We start from the raw sequence: 25393 nt of genomic DNA, 5'->3' as shown, positions 1-25393 counted from the left end.
TTGTTTCAGTAAAAAATATTATTATATTAATTGCAGATTAATCATTTACACTTTAATTTAAAGCATAAATTCTATGAGGGGTAACAGAAAATGAGAGAGATACATATCACGTTATGACTGATGGCCTTTATAATATTATGAGTGAATTATATGACTATCAAAATTTGAAGTTTTAAAATATTTTGCTGAAGAATCTATTAAAGTTGGAATTGCAAAAAATATTTAATTATTAAAATTTTAACGAACATTAAGATTGGGGAACGGCTGGTCGCCAAAGGCGGCTAGTATAAAATAAACGTAGGTGTGTTCTACTCACCTATTATACGCTACTCAAATTATACGCTAATTGAGAACTTGTGATTTCACCCCAATATGGGTGAAATCACAAGTTCGTTTTTAAATCGCCATATATCTAATTGCCGATATAAATTCCTTAATCTGCAAGAGCGACGTTTACATATTTTCCGATTTTTCCCAGCTCCAAACATTGTTAAAGTTACCACCTAGACATTTGGCAAAATACTGGACAATATCTCAGATTATTACAAAAATAATGTATTGTATCTTTTGGTTATCTAAACATTCTAGCACACTGAAGAACAAATACTGACGAAGACATTCTTTCCAAGTGATGGTTGCACCACGAAAACTGACCGCTTACCTTTAATCCAAGTTACTTTTTTTTTCTTCAAGTATGCAACCAAGTTGCCAAGTATTTTTTTTCCAGGTATCTGTTATTTTCATTCAAGGCAAACTTGCTCTATATAAACAAATTTAGTTTTAAATTTCAGTGCGCATTGTGTTTATTGTAAAAATGCTCATAGAATATGAAGAAGGTATGGAAAGATAGAATTCAAATAATAAAAAGGAAATATATCAATTAACAAAATATTGAATTTAGCTTGAATTAAAACATATTATGCTGTTCCCATTTATGTATTTGCATATTTCATCGCCCTTAAGGATAATTTCAAATTCCGTTTGTGATGTAAGAATGTCAATTATTTATTATGGTCAGTAAAGTATATTGAATTGTACCATTTTTTAACCATTTCATTTATTGGAAGTCTTCATAAAGTTGAAACAAGATAAATATCGGAATAATTAGTAAGCAAATATTAATGAGTAGCATTGATCTTTCCCCAACAAATAAATTTCCGCTCACGTATTTTTCTCTTTAATTGCATCTTTCATCCAGAACAAACTGCAAATCTCATGCATTCGTTATCTTTAATAATTATAAAAAGTGTATGCAGGCAAGCCTGTCTTACTTCTGGCTGACTACAGCAGAAAATGTTTGGGTTAGAGTTACCTAATTGTCATATTTCTACTTTGGAGGGGGGTGGAAATAAGCTGCTTATAAGTGATAAAATAACAACCTTAACCTGTTAACTGGGTATGACGAAATATTTCTATGGAAAACAAATAGAACATGAGTTAATTACTCGGTTAACAGGTCAATTAGAGAGTCTGTGAGAAAGTTTCAAATAGACCATTCCCCCTAATTTTTTTTTTAAAACTGGTCACCGAAAAAGGAAAAAAAAACTTTTATGCGTATATTTTTTTTAACTAATAGAGTCGAGGTCATACGACGATGATATATTAGTATGTCATATCGATAACATATCAGCATGGTAATGTATATAAGTTAGTTGATCAGCAAGTCATTGGATCAGCATATTGAATAAAAGCACGTTTACAAGGCAGACAGATGGACTTAGTGCTATCAATTTTGGAATTAATTCTTCTTACGCATCCGAAAGAAAAAAAACGGGAAGGGGGACAAGATTTACAAAAATTCTTCAAAATTTTTCGCTGTAGTTGCTTTTCTCTTGATAGTATGGAGCATATTATTACATAATACATAAAATCTATTTTTCCATTTTTTAAAAATTAAAAATAAGATTTCCTTTGATATTCATTTTATTCTCACACCATTTTTCTATCTCATTTCAATAAACTTTTTAAAAATTTAATTTCTCAGCAATACTTTTTATTATTTTAACTAAGATTACATTTTAAATTTCATATATCTATGTCATTTCATTTCTGAAATATAGCATGTACATGCATGTGAAAAACAGACAAATAGACGATCAACCCCTTCACTGATTTGGTTCCAATTTTGATACGATTTGAATTTGAATTTATATTTCGCATGCTAAGTGTGTATGTCAAATTTTTTCCATCTAACTGTCTTCATTTTGTAGTTGTTGTGAGAATTTAGATTCAGATAGCCAGATAATGAGACTTTTATTGAATGGATATCATTCAAAATTTGATAGAATTTATAAATTTGACGCAAAGACTATGTGTCAAAATTCTAGATCAAAGCGGTTGCTCAGAGATAGACATAATACAAAAATGTATTTTTCGAACTCAGGAATGTCTGAAATGTGAAGATTCCTCAATAACTCGCGAATGTTTTGTTTTTTTGACGATTACAATAACTTCTCTTTGTGCACTTTGTATACAAGAAAAGGAAAAAGCCCCATATGAATAATTCATATCTGTTGAAATGGATGGATGGCTCTGATAGTTTATAAAGAAACTTTAAATCCGCAAATCAAGTTAAATTCGCAATAAATTCATAACAAGGTTTCAAGTGAAATATATGCATGAAAAAAAAGTTCCTTCGTTTTATTATTCATCCTGTCGTAAGCCATTCAAAGCATGCTTTTTCATAAATTTAAATAAAACATGCGATATTAAAACAGAATAGAGGGAACGAGAAGGATACACATAAATTTACTTTTTGCTTAGACTAGAAAAATTCTGAATGTGGATTTTCATAGCCAACCGCACCCTGTTAGCTCCACCCTTTTAGCCAAAATAGTCTTAAGATATTCTAAAATATTTTATATCTATTTTATATCTATATTTTATATCTATCGTTAATCGTTTATCCATAATTTAAGCCTCTATTGTGTAGTGATCAAAACAGTATAATTTATAAATAAAAGATTTACCGATTTATTTATGAGTATTATATTATTATTTATCAATTTCATTTATGAGTATTATTATTATTTACCAATTTATTTATTTACCATTTAATTGCCAATCGCATGTTTAAAATACTGTATCATCTAATTTGTTCAACACAGATGGTGCATTGTAAAGAAATAATATCGATATTAGACGTGTGAAATTTCGACTAATAATGGAGATGAAAGTGTGTCTGTGCGTTTCTCTGGTTGTCCATTGACATTCTAAACACTCGGATCATTTGAATTATAGCTACGAAATTTATCACAAATAAAGTTTAACGGATATAAATGTGTATTTTGGAACAATTCTTTTAAAATTTTAGTTATTTAAAAATGAATCGAGATTTTATCTTTTTTCAGGATAATTTCCAAAAATATTACTAGATAAAAAATGGTTTTTACACCATTTAAAAATTGAAAGAAATGTATAATTTTTAACTGTACCCATTTAGTTATCGTTATTTTTTAATTTAAATAATTGTTTAAAAACATTTGTAGTATAGTTTTTAATAATAGGTTTCATTGCTAGAATGAAATGAAAACCGTTTCAGTGTTTTATCGTACAATTACTGGTGCTCTTTTCTTGCATTATTAGAAGCACACGAAGAAAGATTTTGTTCATTACCTGTGCAGTTCTCAAACATATTGAGAAAAGTACGCTTGTAAATTCCGTTATCGAGGAAGCTGAATATGAATTTAAAAGACTGAAGAAGAACTTGCCTGGACAATACGTTTTTAATAACATTATGATGTCTTGGGACTCGACACCATTAAGCATGTTCATTTATACAATAAATAGAACATATATAAGATTATTAAGTAATACGGCTTTATTATCTATCACCATTTTATGCTTCAAAATATTTCTTTGAGGAAATCATGAACAGCAAGTTGTTCATAAGAGATTTAAGTGAAGGTTTACAAAAAGTATTTCTCTCGTTTTATCGCTAGTTTAACACAAGTTAAATTTTGAAAATAAACGAGCTTAAAAGAGTCTGTTAAAAGAAGTAGAACATTTAATACAATTAGTTTTTTTCGTATATAACTTTTACTTATTTAAAAATTCACTTTCAAGTAGAAGTAATAGCCAATAACAATTTCCAGAATTATTATTAGCAATAGCTTCACTAAAAGAGGAAATAATCAGCGTTCTTAATTTAGGCTCTGTTTTTCCATCCACCTGAATATGGAATGACTGCGAGGACTTCTTTCTTGTACTTAGTTTAATCTTTTTTGGACATCTATAATAGATTTTATTTAGTTCAACTAAGGAAACCGATTTATTTTTCTTTCAAAGAAATTGTCCTTCAACTTCTTTTGAGATATGAATGCCCTTCCCAAAAAATAAGAAATTTTAATTTAAATTTCTGAAGGCTAAATATTAATCAAACACGTAAAGATTTCAAATCTGATTTCACATCTTTTTTATCATATATACTTTTAAAAAAATTTAATTGCGCAAGAACTTAATGGATATTTATTTTATCTCTCATAAAAGGACATATTTTCGGTTATTATATACTTTTCAGACAAATCCATCCTAATATGCACCTTTCTCTTGTTTTATATATTTTATTCATAGTCCACTGCAGTATGTTAAAAATTGGAACTAATTTTAAATTAATAGAGTGTTATTTTTCGATCTACAAGAATTTATTGAAGTGACAGCTATTTTTAATAACTTTCCATTTCGAAGATTCGCTAAGACTTCTCTAAATGTGATTTTGAACTGAGGTTAAATTATTTGGACACGATTTCGGCACAACGTTTGACTTTCAAAACATTCACAATATTTCCAAAATATGGCGGTCCTTCAAGGAAGACTTTTCTTATATGTCCAATTTTTTATGGAACAATCGAGTACTAGACTCGAGATTGAACACCTTATCACTAAGACAAAGGTAACAAGAAATACCGTTGGAAACTTACTGTTTTTATTTAAGAATATACAGCTTTTACAGAAAATTTTAAGAACATACAGTTCTTGAAATGTAAAATTAATATTGAAAATAAAAGATACCGTGAAATGATTGTCTTTGTGGATATTTGCCACTCTGAAGTTTTATCGCCATGATGACTACGTTATGTTGACGATCTTGGCGTTATCTGAAAATCGCCAAATAAGCTGGGAGACCGTACATGTTCTCAAATGCGGTATTGATAATATATAAAATAATAAAGATATAAATAAATATAATGTAGATAATGAAAAAAATATTAAAATAGAATATATATGATAATAATATGTAATATATTTATACAGTATAAAACAATAAGAATATGTTTGTTTGATTATGAGCTTCTTAGTGGCTTTGTTTATTTAAGGATATACACTATTTCGTCACTCACTTATTTTCTTTATTGCTTGTTTTTACTTTTGATATTGCGATTTTTATAGCTATAATTCTTCACATCAAAATAGTTTCCTTTCCTTTTTCTTTTTTTTTCCTTCTATTTTTTAGTGAAATGATGGGAGTTAATTAAAATAGTGTTTACAAGAACTTGAGTAATGCTGAACCTTAAAGTTAAGCAGTGAAAACAGGCAAGGGTTCTAAATAAATAGATTTTCAGCACACCGCTTCATTTTTCCAGCAATACGTCTCCACCGAAGGCAATTGATCGATCCTCGAGTGTCAGATACAATTCTTCGTTCAATCATTCTTCATTCCGATGGTTAGTTTCTGTTTCTCAAGCTCAGATGCAGTGATTAAGATGTCCGAATATTCCCAGCCTGAGTTCCAAAGTGGTATAAATTTTATCATGAGCGAATTTCAGTATTAGACTACAAACCATTAACATAACTTCATATGATTCCTCATGCGTTAAGTGAGAGCGGTTTTTCTGGAATTTTCTCGCATGTCCTTGATAAAAGGGTTTTCACCCTTTCACCCCAGAGAGAGAGATTGTTCTCAAAGTTCCATACGCGAAAGCTTTGTGTTTCTTTGTACAGGAAAGAAAATGAATTTGGACATGATTGAAACCGAAAACTAGGCAATTTTAGTAACAAAATTGTATGTCAAATTTCACTTGTGTAATTAATTGCGTGTTTCTTTTAGTTATAGCGTTTTTATACATGAGAATATACAATCCAACAGATGACCAACTCTTTGGTAGAATTGCTACAAAATTTGGTATAAATCTATCCTTTAGATGATGATGACATCCAGCTTTTTGCATTTTAAAGTTATTAAATTTATTTGCACTCATATAAATAAAGAGAAGCAAACAAAAAAAAAATAACAGATTCATATAAAACAAAAAGAAGTAAATAGAAAGATAAACAACAGACTCTTATAAACAAAGGGAAGTAAACAAAAAGATAAACAATAGTCTCATATAAACAAAGAGAAAAACGATAGACTCATATAAACAAAGAGACAACAAGCAAAAAGATTAACAACAGACTCATATAAACAAAGGGAAGCAAACAAAAAGATAAACAACAGATTCATATAAACAAAGGGAAGTAAACAAAAAGATAAACAACAGACTCATGTAAACAAAGAGATAAATGATAGACTCATATAAACAAAGAGATAAGCAAAAAGATAAACCACAGATTCATATCAACAAAGGGAAGCAAACAAAAATATTAACAGCAAACTCACAAAAACAAAGAGACAACAAACAGAAAGATAAACAACAGATTAATATAAACAAGCGTTCAAAACTTAACAGAAGTCACACATAACTGAAGAATAATTTTAAATTCACACATAACTGAAATTTATGTGTGAATTTAAAATAACTTTATAAAGTTATTTTAAATTCACACATAAATTTCAGTTATTCCATTCAAAACGTTTTTGAGTTTACGTGTTTACAGACAGGGAGAAAGACATGATTTTAAAAATGTGACTTTTTAATCTCACCGAGATCTAAAGTATGGATATTCTTCAAAATGTAGAGTTCGAATTTTTGGATGATTACAATGTTTTCTTTTTATATACTTCGTATACGAGAAATTAAAAGCCGTTTTCTAAAAAATGATAGTTTCAAGAGGACGTTGAATAATAATATGTTTTTTTGTATATTATGTTCGATTTTTATATTTGATTTTAGGAATTGCATTTATTAAAATAGGCAGATCCAGCAAAATATCGAGATCTTTTTTGTTGCTATTACAATATTTATATAGCTAAATAAATTTATCTTTATTTAATATTTGTTTACTTGTTTGATTACTATAGATAAATTAATAAATAAAGTTTGGTTTATGGAAGTCAGTGTTAAATGATTCATACAATTTTTTTATCATTTCAATTTGATTTATATATTGATATATTGCAGCTCTTGCTATTTTCTTGATAACAAATATTTTAAGTTTGTGGATAATAACATACAAAGCTTCTAACAGTTTTTGAGTTATATTGTTTGTAAATTTAAAAGCTTTATGATTATACTTGTGTTCTTAATCCGAGGTGAATTACTTTCTTTAAATTGTTAAATAACTTATTGATCGAATTTAACAATATTTTAACATCTTGATGTTCTCTCAGTTATCGAAGTTTCGTTTTATAAATAACAAAATTGCATGCTATTGCCATTATTATCTTACGCTAAAGTCTAGAATTTCTAACGTTTATTTGATTTTTCTGACATTTCAGTGAATACTTAAGCTTATCAAAGGGGATGAGTTAACAAATGTCAGGATTCAAAATCTCCCTTTACATGTATATTTCACCTTTAGTCACTTACTCATTAAACTACTAAGGTAATCTGTCATTTAAATAAAATTTATTTTTCGATTCTTCTTTTAACCGTCATCTATAATGTTAACTGATATTTAACTTATGATTCTTCTGAAATATATATTAAAGTAGTGGGAAATGCATTAGGCTTTACTGTTGCGGAATTGCATTTCCTCATTTCTAGTGGAGGCACTTTCGACGACGAAGTCATTATTGCTACCGGCGTCTTTCTAAACTCTCATTTCATTTTCCTAGGGCCATAGATATATCAGGTCCATAAAACAGCTCTTTCCAAACCGTTTCCGAACAATATAAACAGCAGGATCCGCTTCTTAAATACGTGGCGACAGGATTCGCCCATTAAGAATATACGCGGGAAAATGCTAAATGGAGCTATGAGCTCAAACGATGTCGCTTACAACAGACATTTCTGGGTATTAATCAGTTGATGAGTAAAATAATAAAAACTGACTATTTGATGACCACAAACAATTGCAAATTTTAGGGTTGAAATTATAAAAATAATTATCGAAATCGAATCCTTTGCAGCAGAAAAAAAAGAATTATGCGAATTGATTGGATCATAATCATTCAAATAAGCAAAAACTCGGTTGCCACAGATAAAATATTGGAAATCGTAACTTCCTTTTATTTCGACAAAATTTTCCAAAAATTCCTTATTTGAAATTATAAAAAAAACGGTACATATATTAACAACAAAAAACGGTACGTCTATTAACAACAAAAAACGGAACAGATCTATTAACAAAAGCAAAATAATAATATTAATTATAATTATAATAAATAATACGAATAATTTTTTTTATCTAATAGGATAGTGCAGAGGTCAGGTCGCAAGCAGATTCATAATCGTCAATAATATGCATTGACCATTTGACATACAAACTTACTTAACTTTATAGCTAGATGTCACATCGCGTTTGAGACAATTATTATTAATTCCTATAATAATATAAGACCATTTGAGATAATGATGTTTTACTTATTTGAAGATTAATTACTTATTTGCAGATTTAAAAATAAAAATTCAGTAATTCGATGCGCAAGTCTGACTCTTCCTTGCTTGAGGAAAGGTTAAGCACCTCATTAATTCTTTGATCTATGAACAAGTTTAACTTTTGATGGCATAGCATCTGAGAGACTTCTGTTAATAACAAAATCCATATAAGATCTAATAAGGCACCTGATAAGTTTAAGCGAATCCAAGCGAGTTTGTCTTCCAAATTAAATGCTATTTAATTTACATTAAATGTACCATAAATCGAATTTATTCTATTTTATATAGAAAATCACAATCCAGCTTTTCAAACTAATTAAATTCTTCCCTTAATTCATAAAAAGTTTTCTGTGAGATTAAACCATGAAAAAAAAAAGAAAAAAAGATCAGTTACGTTAAATTAATATCGCCTCCGGAGCAAGCGATCTGACAGGTAAATCTCGTTAATCATTTCCTCATCAGCAGATAAAATTTGGAACACGTCAGGAAAGGCGCTCAAGTGAGAGCTGCGCATGATTATGACTCTCATTTTGTTGGTAAATGTACGATTTCCCGAGAAACATTTCCCTTTAGAAGAGAACAGTGATCCAATATCATTAAAAATTGCGAAAGGAATTAATCATTTTCTTGGCATAAAAATTAAATTAAAATTTTGGGATGAAAAAAAATGCGTTTTAAGGATGAACATTTCGCAATCTTTCTTAGGATGGCTAGACTTAGTTTTAAAACTAAAATAGCGCTAAATTCGATTTTGTCTACAATTTTCTATCTATAATTGGATTATGGATTAGAAATTTACACCAGGATTAGTGATTAGAGTATATGGATTAGAAATTTATTAGAAGCAACTATATGATTAAGCCCATTTGACGTAGGTGTTAACTTGAAACATTTATAGTCCTTAGATATAATCACCAGCGTTCTGTAAATTTTTTTTAGTAATGTAAAAGTCATAGAAAATCTGAAACAAAACCAGTTAACTTTTTAAATGGGATTGTCCAATTCATCAGACCATTCTTGAAAGTAATGATGTTCATGAAATATACTCTATATTTATAAATATAGCAATATTTCTAATTTAAATTATATATATATATATATATAGCTCTATATTTAATCTATAAATATAGAGCTACGATTTCTGTTAAGCGTTAACAGAAATCTGAGTATTCATTTTAAATTTTAACTACATTCAGATTGATAAAACTCAATTTTTGCTTAGAAAAAAACTATAATATTTTTTGGAAAAACCTGCATTAAAATATTTCTTAGAAAATTAAGTTTTAAATGAAATAACTTATTAATACCCATATGGTTTCAAAATGTTTTTTATTAAATAATAATAAAAATTAAAATTATAATATTAATTTTAAAATTAGATTTATTTATTTAAAAATATTTTTAACAGAAAATTAATTTCATTACATTCTAATATCTTAGTATATAAAATTTAATTATCCTAAATAAATAATTTAACAAAAAAATATTCACAAAGTTTACTTCTGAAAGGCGTCATTCTGTTTTGATATGAGATTCAGTTTTAGTCGTAATGATTAAAATAGAACACATTAAGCAGTAAAATTGTTTTAAAAAAAAAAACATTTTTTGAATTTTTTTTTGAAAATATATTTAGATTAAACTAATAAATAGTTTAGCTTTAGCAATGATCATAATTGTTCCTACATTAGATGCAAGTCTTTTAGCCTTAGCAGCAGGCCCCGACTTAACCTAATTGAGGCTAGGGGCAAAAGCTTCTTTGGGGGGGGGGGCTCTGTCTTTTTTGTCTTTGAAAAGCAACGTTCTTTTAACTAATTTATTATTTTCTTTCCATTAACTGAATTAAAGTTGCAAAAACGGTCAACAGTGGGATAAAAAAATAATTTTCTTTTATAATTTAAAAAAATACACAACTAATTAAAGTATTCTTTACTGTTACAGAGCATTGTATGAAAAATGAGACTAAAAAGTGCCATTTGTGTAAATACGCATTTGTATTTTTGATCATTTTTTCATATCATAACACTAAATAATGTTTTCTTTTAAAGTTATTACACAATATTTTGCTAGGTTGTGTTATTACTATGTAAGAAAAACTGAGAATAATAAAATTTATATTGACCTTGAATGATTATACTTATTTTTAAATCTACAAAATTTTAACATGCTTATTACTAGCTCAGTTTTAACCAAGATTTGCTATTCTCTCAAAATAATAACAATAAATAAAGAAAAACGTACTCAATTAGAAATCCAATGCAACAGAGAGAGAGATTATAAAAGTACAGTAACATAACTTTAATTTTGTAATTACATACAATATTGCTATGAGACAATTTCGCATGATAAATCAATATTATGTAAAAATAGATCTTATAATACTTATAATTTATTTATAAATTGATATTTAGTTTGTATTATAATATATTTTTCCCTATTTCTTTTTCGATGGGGGTTTTTTTTTCTAATTTTAATTTGTGCAAAACTATCGATTACATCATCATAATCAATATGTTTTGTTATATCAGAATTACATAATATAACATAGAAAGTTGAGACAATTTTCCTTGAGGAATACATTAAAAAGACGGATTTTACACTGTACTGATATTTTGTTTAAAAACGTTCTTTAAAGAAGGAAGCGTAAAATAAACTTTCTATTCGATTTGCCCCCCTCCCCACACCTCTGATGTGGGAGCTCGGAGCAACTACCCCGTATGTCCCTGCCTTAGTCAGGCTCTACTTAACAGAAAGAATACGTTTAGTGTATACTCAAATTAAATTATTTTAAAATCAACCTGCTCTCCATATATTGGATAGCCGCTTTTGGCCAATATATTCGGCCAGACTATTCACTTTCTATACTTTTAAACAATTAACATTTTTTTACAAAAATTTTACCTTATTATTAAAGACAATACTGAAATACAAATTTAATCGAATCCTTATATTACAAATTACTGTTGGAGTAAATTAAAAAATATATACACTATGAAATAAAAGCGGAAATGGAAATATTATTTCGGAATTTATGCCAACGAAAGTAATTTTTTTAATCTTAACTTTAACATTGGCAATAGCATGTGTTTAAAAGTTTTGACGGCGGAATTTGAATGTCATTACAACATTAAAAAGTTTATTAGATTGTGTATCAAATTTAAAAATAAATTAAAGAAAAAAATTGCATTTAAATTTAATTGATATCATAGAAATGTAACTTTTTGAGTTTTAAGATTATGCAAACGTCATTTTTGTAAGATAATAGTCTTCGAATATTGGTCATCACTTTACATTCATGAGTCATTGCGATTCCTCATCTGGCGACAGTTAAGCCTATTTTTGCGCTCGATCCAATTTTCTGTTATCATTTATTTCTTGACTTCTTTTACTTGATTCTAATGACTGAATGCAATTTCGGAATCCTCTTCAAAGTTTTTCTAATAATAATTTGGGGTTCCATTATTTTTCGAAACGTTGATTTAAATGCAGCTGCAAAAATGCTCATTGAACCACTCTGGAACTTTCTCATAACGATTTGTTTAGATTTGACTGTTGTCATTCTACAATTCATACTAATAATAAAGACCAATGTGTGTGTGTGTGTGTGCGTGTATATGTGTGTGAGAGTGTATGCGTTGGCGCTCTATAGATCAAACCAAATTAGGCATATGTATAGCTTGGAGAATGGAAATATGGATTCGAAGATAGTTTTTTTTTTTTTTTTTGAAATTTTAATTAGAATTAGAATTAAAAATTAAACTAAATTTTGGCATGTTTCCGGGATGATTTCCAAAAATATCATTGCATAAAGATAAATTTTAGGCAGTTTTAAAATTTTAAAAAAGTTGCCTTTTTAGTGATACCAGTTTAATCGTGTGAATTTTTACTGAAATTTGGTAATTTTTAAAAAATAATTTTTGCCAGAATTTCAAAAAAAAAAAAAAATGAATTTTGCTTAAAATTTGTAGTTTACGAGACAAATAAAATGTTTGAGGTTAAAATATCCCTAAATTTAGAAGATAGGTGAGCTGGATATTTATGTTTTTAATAGAGCTATGATGTTGTGGAACTATCTCCATTTGGAAGATTGCCAGATTAAAAAGTACTTAACCAAGACAATTAAAATAACACGGCTTTAATATCAGATAATTTGGCCGAATCATGTTCAGAAAATTAAAAAAAAAAAACGATTTATCTAAAATCAAATATAGTCAATATTCCTGTCAAACCATCATCCAACTTCAGGCGACTATTAATTATTAAGAGGAATTTCTGTGGATTTCTACTAAGAGCATTTTATATAGAGATAGATATATTTTATCTTTAACATAAATTGATACATGCATCTTTTAAAAATACTGGCTAAACAAAATTCAGAGTTCATCGCATCAGATTGAGTAATATACTGAACTTCGGTTCATTGATTTAAACAGCTAAATAGTTTCAAACTTACTAAACAGTAAATGGATAAGAGTAATAATAACTAAATTAACAAACATATATTAACAATTTAATTATATTCCACTAAATACGTTTTGGAAATTCATGATTAAGTTACCTAATAGAATATAAAAAACATTTTTGAATTCGTATTTGTCTATAAATACAATAACTTGTAAATGAAATGAAATAGAGCATTGGAATTTTATCTTTGCTCCTAAATTGTGCAACGAAAAATTATTTTTATAACCAATTATGGAAGAAATTTATCTTTGGGAAGTAGTGTTTATCCCCATTTGTATAAAAACACAATAGGTAAAAACCATAAAAAACTAAATGGGTGAAAAGTTGGCATTTGGCTTTATAACCTACATCCTCTATCTGAATCACACATTTGGAGCAATTCCACCAAACGATTGATTGCAAGTTTGCCAATCCTTGGGCAGGTTACTGTAACTCAAAGACATATCAAGTGAGATATACGAAAATTCGTCCGGGATTTTTTCATTCAATTTGTGGACCTGTATCATTTTTTATGAATTTCCTCAGAAGATAGATATATTCAATTAAACTAAAATAAAATATATATATATATATATATATATATATATATATATATTTTTACTTTTTCGAATTTGCATTAGCATGAATTTGCAAAGAAAATATTTGCTTTTACTAAAATACTGATCAATTTTTTTTTCACGCTACAAAGTTGCTCAAGCAAACAATGTACTTTCAAAAAAAGAAAATATGTTAAAAAATGCATATACAATTCTCTGCTAAACTTTATTAACTTTTTTATTATGAAATGCTATAATTATATTAGTAAACTAGCTGCTTTGACAACCAACTTGTTCGCTGACTTTTTAATCTGCAATAGAATTTTTTTTTAATTCACCTTGTCATTTGATACCAACTGAAAAATATGAATTCTTTTGCATTAATTAAAATTAAATGTGTATATATTATGAAATAAAATCGAAAGTGAAAATTCTATTGTGGAGTTAGCGACTTGATAGCACGACTAAGGGATTTGATAATAGTGAGGACCGAACTCGCAAGTTTGGGTTCGTAGCCGAGTAACATGACCACTAGACAAAAATGACTTCTGTCCAGGAGCTGTTATCTGACTTATAAAGCTTCATTACATTACCACAGTTTTTGTGAGATAATTTTTTTGGAATATATTAACGTCATTTTCCATAGGCAAGTCAGCGATTACCCATTTGGTGACGGTTAAGCCTATTTTTGCATTCGATTAAACTTTATTTGAAACTTATTTCATGGATTTTTTCCTTTTACTAAATTGACTATTTTGTTGACACGGCAAATCCTTTCCAAAACATTTAATACAATTTTGCAGCTCCATTAATTGACTAAGCGAAGTGTTCAATTTAATGCAGTTATAAATATATTCAACAAAATAATTTAAAATACGCACAATATTTTGTTTACATTTGAATGTTGCCACACGACAATAAGTAATAAAGCCGATTTCTGTGCTACGTACATTAGTATTTTATATAGAGAGAGACTTTAGCTTACAAAGAAAAGAAAAGCTCATCGAACCGACGACAACACATGACATCATTATCTTTCGAAATTCTGAAAAAAATTAAGTTCCAATTCTCAGTTTCTGTTCATCTTGACTTCGGTTTTTGTCTGACGAACATTTAAATAGAACCCGAAAACATTAAACACGGATTCCCAAGTCTTTCGCTTGTCACCAGCAGGGAACTTGTCATGCCTTTATCTGGAAAAGATTTCACACTTTTGCGGTCCTCAATAGCTCTGCCTCAACCCCATCCTTTTGTGCATCCCTTTAGGAACGGATGATGAAATTCAGACGATTTTATCGCCAGAGCACCCCTATGATCAGGACCTCCAGTCAATTCGTCAAGAATTGAGGGACCATATAAATATGAAGTTATAAATAATAACTCGATGAAAACTGGCTGATTCGAACATTACTTAATTCAAATACGTCAGTAATTCAATCTTTTTCTCTGGTATCTAAATCTGAATTTAAAAAAAATACTGAAATAGTATTTATATTTCGAATTTATTTTAGTTAATTCAAAATAAAAAAAATAAAAATTTTAATATACATTTTTTTTTCTTCTTAATTGAATGTTAAATCGATGCAAGAATAATCAAAGTTTCAGAAACAAATTAGTTATTTTTTTTTAATGAACCCTTCTGTCATTCATACGATTTATTTCATCTGATGTTAATTATTTAATATTTTAGTCGGATTTGATACTTTCCAAGTAATCTGCTTTTATTAATCAATTGGCATCATCGCTTGATATTTCTAGACGCAATCTGAATAAAATTGAATAAGTAATTTTAATTAGTAAATTTGGGCGAAATTGATTAATCAATTAATTTGGATTAAATCAATAATTTTATTTTAAATATTCCACAAATATCGAGCCTCTAAATGAGAACATCATAGCATGATAATGGTTTGTGCTTAGTTGCACAACTGTTGCATTTCGTGTGTGGTAAATTTTTACATCCTGTAATTCACAGAGAGAATGATAAGCAAGTGATATTTTTTATAGCTTTAACACTGGCCTTATACAAATGATACAGAAATTGTCATTTTGGCTTATTATTTAAGTACCCTCATGCTGGAGTCCGAACAGTCAGTTCAGATTTCAACAATCCAAAAACGACAGTGCAAAGAATATTTCAACTTAATATTTGACATCCATTCACATTCGTGGGGTCCATGGAATGTTATATCAATTCTTTGGGAACAGTACGATGGACGAATAAAATTTTACAATGGAGCTCTATTTCAAGTAAAATCAAATCTTTCGTTTCTGGGAAAAGGAACTTTTAAAGACAAATATCGTATTAATGAAAGACAATTATCGCATTAACCTTCTAAACGATCCATTCAGTATTAGTCTTTTTGAATGGTGGAAATCCATTCTTCGTAGAACAAGTTCATTATCTAACTATTCATCAAGTTCAATTCTTAACTATTATATTCCAATGCTGCAAGGCATTCTCCGGCATGACGTGTTTATTAGAGTGTATCCGAGAAAGATTTGAGAAGACCACTCTAAATGGTTGGGGAACGCAATTAAATGCTACATACTATTAAAATCCATAATTTTAGACAGCACCCTTTTATAAAGCAATTAAAATAAACTAGAATGAATGCATTTATTGCTTGTAATTGAATACGTCAATTCTCTGGTCAACAATACCACTCAGCGAAAAAATAAAGAACTCTTTAGAATAATCAAAAACAACATTTTTGCTTTTATTCAAAAAAAGGTTGCATGACCTACTTCTAAATTTAACTACTCATTCAATCCCTCTATTTTGAGGGACAACAGAACTAGTCTATTAAAGAATCCCCCCCCTACAAGAAGGGCGGAGATAAGGTGGTTTAGAAGCCAAAAGACCTCATTAGCATTTGAATCCTGCCGGCTCGGCCGTCGTCCCTTCCAGATTGTGAAGGAAGAGAGCGAATGATAGATAGAATGTGGGAACGAGTATTAATAAAGAGAGGATGCCTGTGAGCAATGGGCATCACGTGATCGGGGTGGAATTTTTAAATAACGTTCTTTCTCGTCTGTCCACCCCTCCGCTCCTGCTACGTTTTTGTCGCCCCCCCCTCCCAGTCCTCGTCTACAGAAAAGAGAGATGGGAATTAATATTAAGAGTGATTTCGGAGATAGGAGCCGCGTGTTTGGGTTGTTTTGTAGGTTGAAGAGAGAGAGAGTTTTTTTTTAGTGAGAAAATACTTCGCTTGGGAAATAAGGAAAATGTGTTTTCGATGTTCTTTTCAATGGTTGAATTTAAAGATCTTAGTTTCAGCAATTTTATTTATCGAAATGTTATGATCTAGCAAGAATGTGTATGCTATATGGACACATCCCTTAAGACTTAAGGACTACTTTTTCAGCATTATGAAATACTGATCCTCTGCGACATGTATAAAGTGATTATAAAACAAAAACTTTATACCGATGTAAGAGCCCCTGATAATGATACAATCCAAGGAAATGAAATGAAATTGTTGGATGCAGCTATTTTATGATCAAGAATGAAGTGCAAAATGATATCCAGCTCTCACAGTTACAATCACAATAATAAAATTTAGAAAATGTCGGAAATCAACATCATTTATTTTTTATTGGAAAATTATCTTCATTTTGTAAAAATATGCGGGGTGATTCAAAACGTATCGCTCAAATTTCGTGAAGAGGTAGGGTATATCTAAAGAAACCGATTTCCCATTTGAAAGTAGTCCAAAAACGTCATCTGCATGGACAAAATGGGCAAGTGAAGTGAACACAAGGAAACACTACAGTTAAGTGGTAACGAATGTGACCTTTATTTCAACAATCAGTCTTACAATGGCGTTTTAACAGCGACCTCTAAAAATTATAATGCATTAATCTGAAAAAAATTTGAAAAGTTGAATATTTTTTCAATTTTGACAGTCACCTTTGACGACCAGCTAGTTAGCTTGTAATATTAGTTACATTTAATTTCGATTAAATCTTTGATTTTTTTTCGCCATAAAATATTAAAGCATCGAATTTTAATTAATAATAATGCCCTTCTTATAGCCTTACCCCTATTTTGCGAATCTTGTATTCAGATCTTTCTTATGCAGATATGCTCCATGACTTCATATTGCCCTAAATTTATAGCAGTCCGAGTTATTTAATTAAGAGTTGCCTTTCTCAGTATGAAATTCATTCTGTTTCATCACATTCTCATGAAATTCAAACTCGTCCATCAAAAATTCCATCTGTGCTTTTGCCGGAGTTAAAATTAAGATAAAAAAAGAATTCTTTTTCAAGCATTAATTTGATACAAGTAAGATTTTCATTTCCTTTGTGATATATACTCTTTTTCAGTATGCATGTGCAATAATTTGTAGTAGACTATTCAATTAAATTCTTGTTTTAAGTTTTATAAATTAAATAGATAATTTTTTTTAAAGTGCATTCCATAATTTAACAATTTAAAAAGTATATAAATTGAAGGAACAAGCTAGTCCCAAAAAGCTGCTAATAATAGAAAAATGTTGAATTCCTTTTTCAACTATCTTTGCCAATATAATAAAAGAAATAATAAAAAAGCTAAAGAACTTGAAATTTGCTAAGAAATAAATAATTAATTACCGTTCTATTTAAAAGCTTTATAAGTAACTAATAAAAATACGACGTTGCTGAAATGGAGACCATACTCAATGTTCATTTGAAAGAATAAGCTTTAAAATAGTCAAAAACATACCGTCATTCTTTCTTTATTCTTTACCTCTATTTAACTAGATTCGTTATTTTGTTTATTTATGTAACGAATTTAATCTTATAAAATGTAAGCTTGGCTTTTCTTCAATTAACGTTGCCAGATTCGAAAGACGATTGTCGTGTTAACAGCCGAACAGACAGACGTCCTCCGAATAGATTTCATTCGAAATTTGATAGAAATCTATAAATTTTGTGTAAAGACCATATCCCAAATTTTATCTGTCTAGTTGAAAGTGTCTTTGTGTTTTCTTTGCCACAGGCACACATAATGCCGGAATGTGTTTTTCGAACTCGGGGGGGGGGGGAGGTCTGAAATGTGGAAATTCATCAGAATACCGAATTCGAATTTTTTGAAGATTGCAATAATTTTTCTTTTTGACGTTTTTATACATCGACAACTCTATTAAAGTGCTTTTTAAAGGCTATTTTGAAATACTTTTCTTAAACTTTATTTGAAATCATGCTTTCAAAAATAGAATTTTTAAGCCTTTTTTCATTCGTTTCCTATTACTCTAGAGTTCTGAAATTTTGTGCATTTATTTGTTTCTCAATAACAATCCAATTTTAATATTTTCAGAGTTTAATTATCAATCAATCGATTGAAAATTTCAGCTCTGATTGCGTGTGTCATGATTGATGATGAGTTTGAGAAAAAAATGTTTCCGAGATATCATAAAATATGTAACAATAAATTTTAAATTGAATTTTCAAAAATAGAAAATAAATTTAAAAATATTTTTCTATTTTTTAATACACGAATGAGTATTTTAGAAAGCTGAGTATTTTAGTGGGGTTTATTCGGACTATACTCTCTTGTCATTATTTCACTTTGGTTCTATCGATGAAATTCATCAAATAAGAATTTTTCTTCATTTTAAACTGGCATTAAATTTGTGTTGATAATATCGCTATAAATCATTAAAAAATAACTAAATTCACAAGCAATATTGGGAAACATCAGTGAAAATGAAATTTCGGTTCCTTTTGAAACATTTTTCGTTCATTTGAGGCGTTTTAAGGTGAATAATTTTGGTCCCACGTTCATTTTAATCACACTCATTTTCAATCCTTCTTTGCATTCTTTTTTCTTATTTTTTATGAAATAAATCAAGGTGATATAATTCATGCTCTAGATTAAAGGGAAAATGTTTAAAAGATCCTAATGTAAATATATAATATAAAATCATTGAAAAACAGTGTGATGGAAATATCCGTCATCAAGTAAATTTACATGTTAAGCTCAGTATAATTCAATTTCTCCACTCATTATCGCTTTTATTAGCAAAAAAATCTCAGATTAGTTATAAAAAAATATTCAAAAAACCGCACGTTTCTCCCAATCACAACAAACAGTGGAATGAAAAGTACAAACTCGCTATAATGATTGCTACATTTGATTTTTTCGACAGCTACGTTCCTTATTATGCAATAGCTGTGAAAAAAGTTGTTGTCAACAACCAATTTACAATCCATCTGTTGGGAGTACAATTTTTTGTTCACTAAATGTTATGTTGGAAATTTCCATTCATCGTGCAAAGAAGGGTTAAGGATCTGTATACCTTCGATGACAAATTTTTAAAAAATTCCTCTGATGAGTTATTTCAGTTCATTTTCTGGATTAGTATGATTGCAGATAATGAAATATATTGATCAGGAAATTCTGTGCCAATTGAGATTCTGTAAAATGTGTCAATGTGGGTAAAAAAAAATAGTGAAAATTGCAACAACAAGCAAAACACTCTTCGAAAAATTCTATTGCACATATTCCAAATATTTTTCAAAAGCAGATGTAACTGAAAATCCTTTTGGCATAAAAATTACTCAACACTTATTCTAATACCTGTGGCTTGCTGATAGAATATATTATAAAATAAATCATAATTCAGAGAGGCATGTATTTGATAAAATGTTGGAAAACATTCAACTTCCGGTTTCGTTTTCAGTTGCAGTGGTTTATAAAAAATCACATATCTTGATTTTTATTTATCGTAGAATTAATAGAAACACAGATTTGGAAACACAAATAAATGGGTTTTAAATTAAAATAATAAAAAAAGTGTGAATTTTGACCCAAAACTGTTTTTTAAACGTACACAGAAACCTTAATCATGCAAATAACATTCTTATGTGAAGGCATGAAACAATCTTAAGGACTTTCTTAAATTTACTATTTAATAAATTTCATAAAAGGCTTTAAAGTAAACATTTTGGGGAATTAATATTTCTCTTGATATATTTTGCAGTTCCGATCATACCCGCGTATCTCTACGAGCTCCACCACGAGCACGATCTCGAGAAACTCAACGCTACCGAGTTCTCTGCCCTCTCCAGCACCACTGAGGCAGTGCACATTCAGAATCCAGACGAAGATCAGATCACAACAACCGAAAGCATCCAACAGATCTGCGATCGCCTGCAAGAGAAGGAAGGCACCAAGAATCTGAAGCAAAGAGTCAACCCTCCAAAGACAACAACGACCGAACAGGCAGCCGATTCGGAACCTCCCATTACTACACTGTCCTCTGAAATGAAAGAGCTCCGGCACCATGAGTTAATAGAGGAGAACGTGGAGGTCGGGATCATGTTCGCCTCGAAGCCGATTGTCCAGGCAATCACGAATCCTTTTATTGGTCCTCTTACTAACAGGTGGGTGTCGTGGAAAAGTCAATTTCATGTAGATTAGTGCTGTAATCGCATGTAAGTTTGTAAAATGAAAGAGAAAAAGAGTTTATCTTTGTGGGTTAGACAATCATCTCTGCAGGATTTGTTTCTGTCTTTTATTTATTAATACAATAGAAATTAGTTTATTGGATTCAAAAGTTAGAAAAATGATGTTTTAAAAAGAAATGTATAATTTGCACATGAAAGCAAACAGTTTTAGTGCATAATATTATTATTTGGAAAATCTTTGTTAGATCAAGCTTTAATTTAAGAATCAGTAAAGCAAAAAAAACAATCTATCGCCGTGTTGATAAGAAAATAATTCAGGTGGATCTTTTAATGAACCCTTCATGCTTTTAAAGAATATTCTAAAGGAAAATTTCAGCAATGCATCTGATACTCAGAAAATAAATGTAATTGTAAACAATATAAGGATATATGTTAAGCAAAAAATAAAGAAAAGAATATTTTTAACTAATAATTAATCAGTTAACTGTTTTTGACGAGTATACTCGTAGGCGAAAAAGTACATTTTGCACTGTGACGAGTTTATTTAATGATATTTATTGTATTTATATAATAATTGTTTAATTATTATTTTTGTAATTAATTATTTATCATATTTATACAATATAAATATGTTAATGAAAAATTTCGTTACGCATTTTCCCAAGAAGTCGAAACGGTTAACAGGTTAAATGACTGCTAAATTTCGCTAAACAAACATAATTCGTTACCGAGCCTTACTTGTAAAACACATTAAGCGAAAAACATGTTAAGCGAAACAGAAACGTATAAAATAAGACAATGAGCTTCATTCTGAAAAAAATACTAAAAAAAAATCTATAATAATGTAATTCAATATCTGTAACTCATGCTTTTTTTACAAGAAGTTTTTTTCTTACTACACTTCAAAATTTGACGTAAAAGAGACAGAACAGAACGCCGTCTCATGCCCCCGTATCCGTGACCATTTTGGTCACTGACTCTACGTTAAATCAATAGAAAACAAAAAAGAATTTCGAGTTAACAACACTTTGATTTCAAAATCTGGTTAACGAATAATATATCGGATTTAAAAATTGTTTAAATGATTGGGAGTATATATTGACCTGCGATACAAAACAAAAAACGAAATAATGGAATGCATTTGATTTAACCGCAGAGATGAAATCAATTGCCCCATGTATAGGAGGCTGGGTGTTGATCGGTTGATTACTACAAAGAACTCTCTGATATATACTTAAAATAACTAGAAGAAATCTTTTTCATAAAACTTTCAATGATTTTAAAAAGTCACATGTGATACTTAGCTAGCACATTTATCGAGAAGACAAAATAAAATTCTGAATGCAGTTATTATATAGCATGTTCTCAGGAATTATGTGAAAAACAATTGTCCAATTTTCATACCTATGGTTACAGCAACTAAATTTTAAAATTTTAAATAGCACCACTTACTTTTTTTCAAGCGAATGTAATTTTCATAGCAAAAGATTCAATATGGAGTTGGAACGATATTATTAATGGGGAAAAATAACCGTACTAGACAGAAACGAAAAAAATAAACTATAAAAGATAGAGAAGCAATAGACTGTAAACATTTATTTCACATGCTTTCGATGTCTCCTTTTTTAAACGCGATGACTCTTTGCCTGTGACGGATTATGTATGGTACATCTCCACGTACCTAATGGAGAGGAATGTGTTGGCCCCACATTAAATGACATCCTTCGAATAAAACACAGCTTTTAGATCAATTCTTTTACTTTGGATGTCAGGTATTCTCACAGACAGAAGTTCACTGAAGTGAGATGAGGTTTCCTTGGTTGGTACAAAAGCATGAAACATCAGAAGCATTTTCTGTCATGAAAGCGTTGAACTAAAAATCCCAACAGAAGAATTTATATATGAAGTAGCCACAATCTTGTATCTGCACGATACCAGACAAAACATTTCGAAGTAGAAAATCGAGAATGACATAATTGAACAACTGAATTGCAATAAGCAAACTTTATCGCACACTTTTATAAACGTTTAGTAGTATTTAATTCAAAACAGTAAAAACCAAGAATGAAAGTATTTGTTTTTCAGCACTGCGCAATGACTTTGATTTCTTGTAATAGAAGTGCGAACCGCATCATGGTGATTTGGATTAGCTTAGTGTGCGCAGTTCAATGCTGCAAATAAAACAAAAATGTCCCTCGTCTTTCCTTATAATACGTAAAGACCATCTGTTAGTAGTGTCATTCTTTATTGGTAAAATCCAAAACCAAGCCAATCATAGTTAATTATCTTACGGATGCAACATCTGAAAATGATGAAACCAACATAAAAAAAAATTAAAAAGAAATTGCAGAATTTGGCAGATCGTAGAATTTGAAGCACTTTACACGGAAAATGCTATTGCAATGTGCTCGCATGCCTTTTTTGCGCGATCTGCAACTGCCGTCTGATGCACATTTTGTAACAACCTTAACACAACAAGGCCAATCACATGTGCTACCAATTTTTATAAATTTTAGTAACAGATCTCGTATAGCTTGCATTGAACATGGCTCTCGTCATAATTGGTGGTTTTTACAGTAGAAAACCAATGTCTTTGTGGCATTTTATCCTTTCTACTATTCCACATCGTCGTTTCCTTGTTCAAGTCGAAGACCAGTAAAGTAAGGCGCAACACTCTAATCACTGTGCCTTTCTCTCCGCGAAGGCCGATGACGTTAACCATGATATTATTCTTTATCAGAGCAGAAAGTCTTCAGACATTCTTCAGAAAGTCTTCAGTATTTTCTTCTATTTTCCTAGTAGAATAAGTTCAGAACAGAAGACACGGTGTGAACTGTTACGTCAAAAACAATTCGTGTTCTAATAATCGCCAGGTGTGTGTGTGTGTGTGTGTGTGTGTGTGTGTGTGTGTGTGTGTGTGTGTGTGTGTGTGTGTGTGTGTGTGTGTGTGTGTGTGTGTGTGTGTGTGTGCGTGCGTGTGTGTGTGTGCGCGCGTGTGTGTGCGTGCGTGTGTGTATGTGCGTGTGTGTGTGTGTGTGTGTGTGTGTGTGCGTGCGTGCGTGTGTGTGTTTGCCCGCGCGCGTGTGAGGGGGGGGGTTCTGTTCACTCTAACCAGAATTGGGAGAATTGGACTTTCTTTTTCCTGATGATTCACACCAACATGCATTCAAAATGTTATTTCGTTCCCCCTCACGATAGCCATGTTAAGGTGACGCCCATTAGCATTTTTTTTTTTTTTATAATTACTCTGCATTTCCAAAAAAATTGTCCCTGGAGTTTTTGTCTCATTTTCTATATTTCGTATCATACTGAATGCCAGTGCTTGAATCTAATCTGTATTCAAGTGCCCTATTATTAGGGAGTGCAATACCGGTATACCGGGATACCGAATACCGGTATTTTGAGCCATTTTTCAATTTCGTAATACCGGTATTCACAAGTTTAAATACCGGTTTTTCGGTATTTACTAGAAATTTTTTAAATTGTCTCCACTATATGTTCAAGGATCGCCAACGTAGCAAAATAGCATACATTTTTGTTTTTATGTCTCCCTAACTGGCGAAATTAATTGGCTAATGAATGGCTTAATTAATTGCTTAAATCTAAATGAGCGAAACATGGATTATCCCTGAAAGAAGATATTGTATCCATAACGACTAATGGTGCAACAGTTATAAAAAAAGTTGGAAAGTTGATTGGTGCAAATCAGCAATTGTGCTATGCTCATGGAATTGAATTAGAAGTAATAGATATATTATACCAAAAAAATAAAGAACAGAAGAATCCAAATATTGTGGATATGGAAACTTCGAATTCTGACATTGAAGAGAGTAAGAGTGAGAGTGATATTGACAATGAAGATAATGACAATGTAATTGTGGAAATTGATATTGCTAATGAGGATGAAATATTAACCCTTCAGGAATTGCCTCCTATAATTTATAAAGTTCGAAAAATTGTTAAGATATTTAAACTTTTCCCCACAAAAAATGCCATATTACAAAAATATATACTAACTGAAAATAGAATATATGTTAATAATAGATTCTAAGACACGTTGGAACAGTTTACTCCTAATGATGGAACGGTTTTTGGAATATAGAAATCCAATCCAAAAAGCAATAATCGACTTAAACCTGCAAATTAATTTTTCAGACAGTGAATTCGACTTAATATCCAGAACTATATCAGCTCTACTTCCAATAAAACTGACTACTGAGGCATTATGTCGGAGAGATTCTAATTTATTAACAGCTAATGCAACAATAAATTTCATGTTGCAGTCACTGAAAGAACAGC

The 25393-nt window shown here is 29.9% G+C and overlaps 1 protein-coding gene across 4 annotated transcripts in view; it reads left to right on the top strand.

The window, feature by feature from the left end:
- Nucleotides 1–25393, top strand: part of LOC129988643 (synaptic vesicular amine transporter-like) — a 157866-nt gene that overhangs the window by 93800 nt on the left and 38673 nt on the right. For all 4 annotated transcript variants that reach the window (XM_056096911.1, XM_056096910.1, XM_056096912.1 and 1 more), the window contains exon 3: nt 20668–21070. In XM_056096911.1, coding sequence (XP_055952886.1) covers nt 20668–21070 — 403 coding nt within the window. The remainder of the gene's footprint in view (nt 1–20667; nt 21071–25393) is intronic.

Source organism: Argiope bruennichi, chromosome 10 (genome assembly GCF_947563725.1).
Source record: "Argiope bruennichi chromosome 10, qqArgBrue1.1, whole genome shotgun sequence".
Classification (NCBI taxonomy): Eukaryota; Metazoa; Arthropoda; class Arachnida; order Araneae; family Araneidae; genus Argiope; species Argiope bruennichi.
The sequence above is the reverse complement of the archived record's forward strand: the minus strand, read 5'-3'. Positions and strand labels throughout refer to the sequence as shown.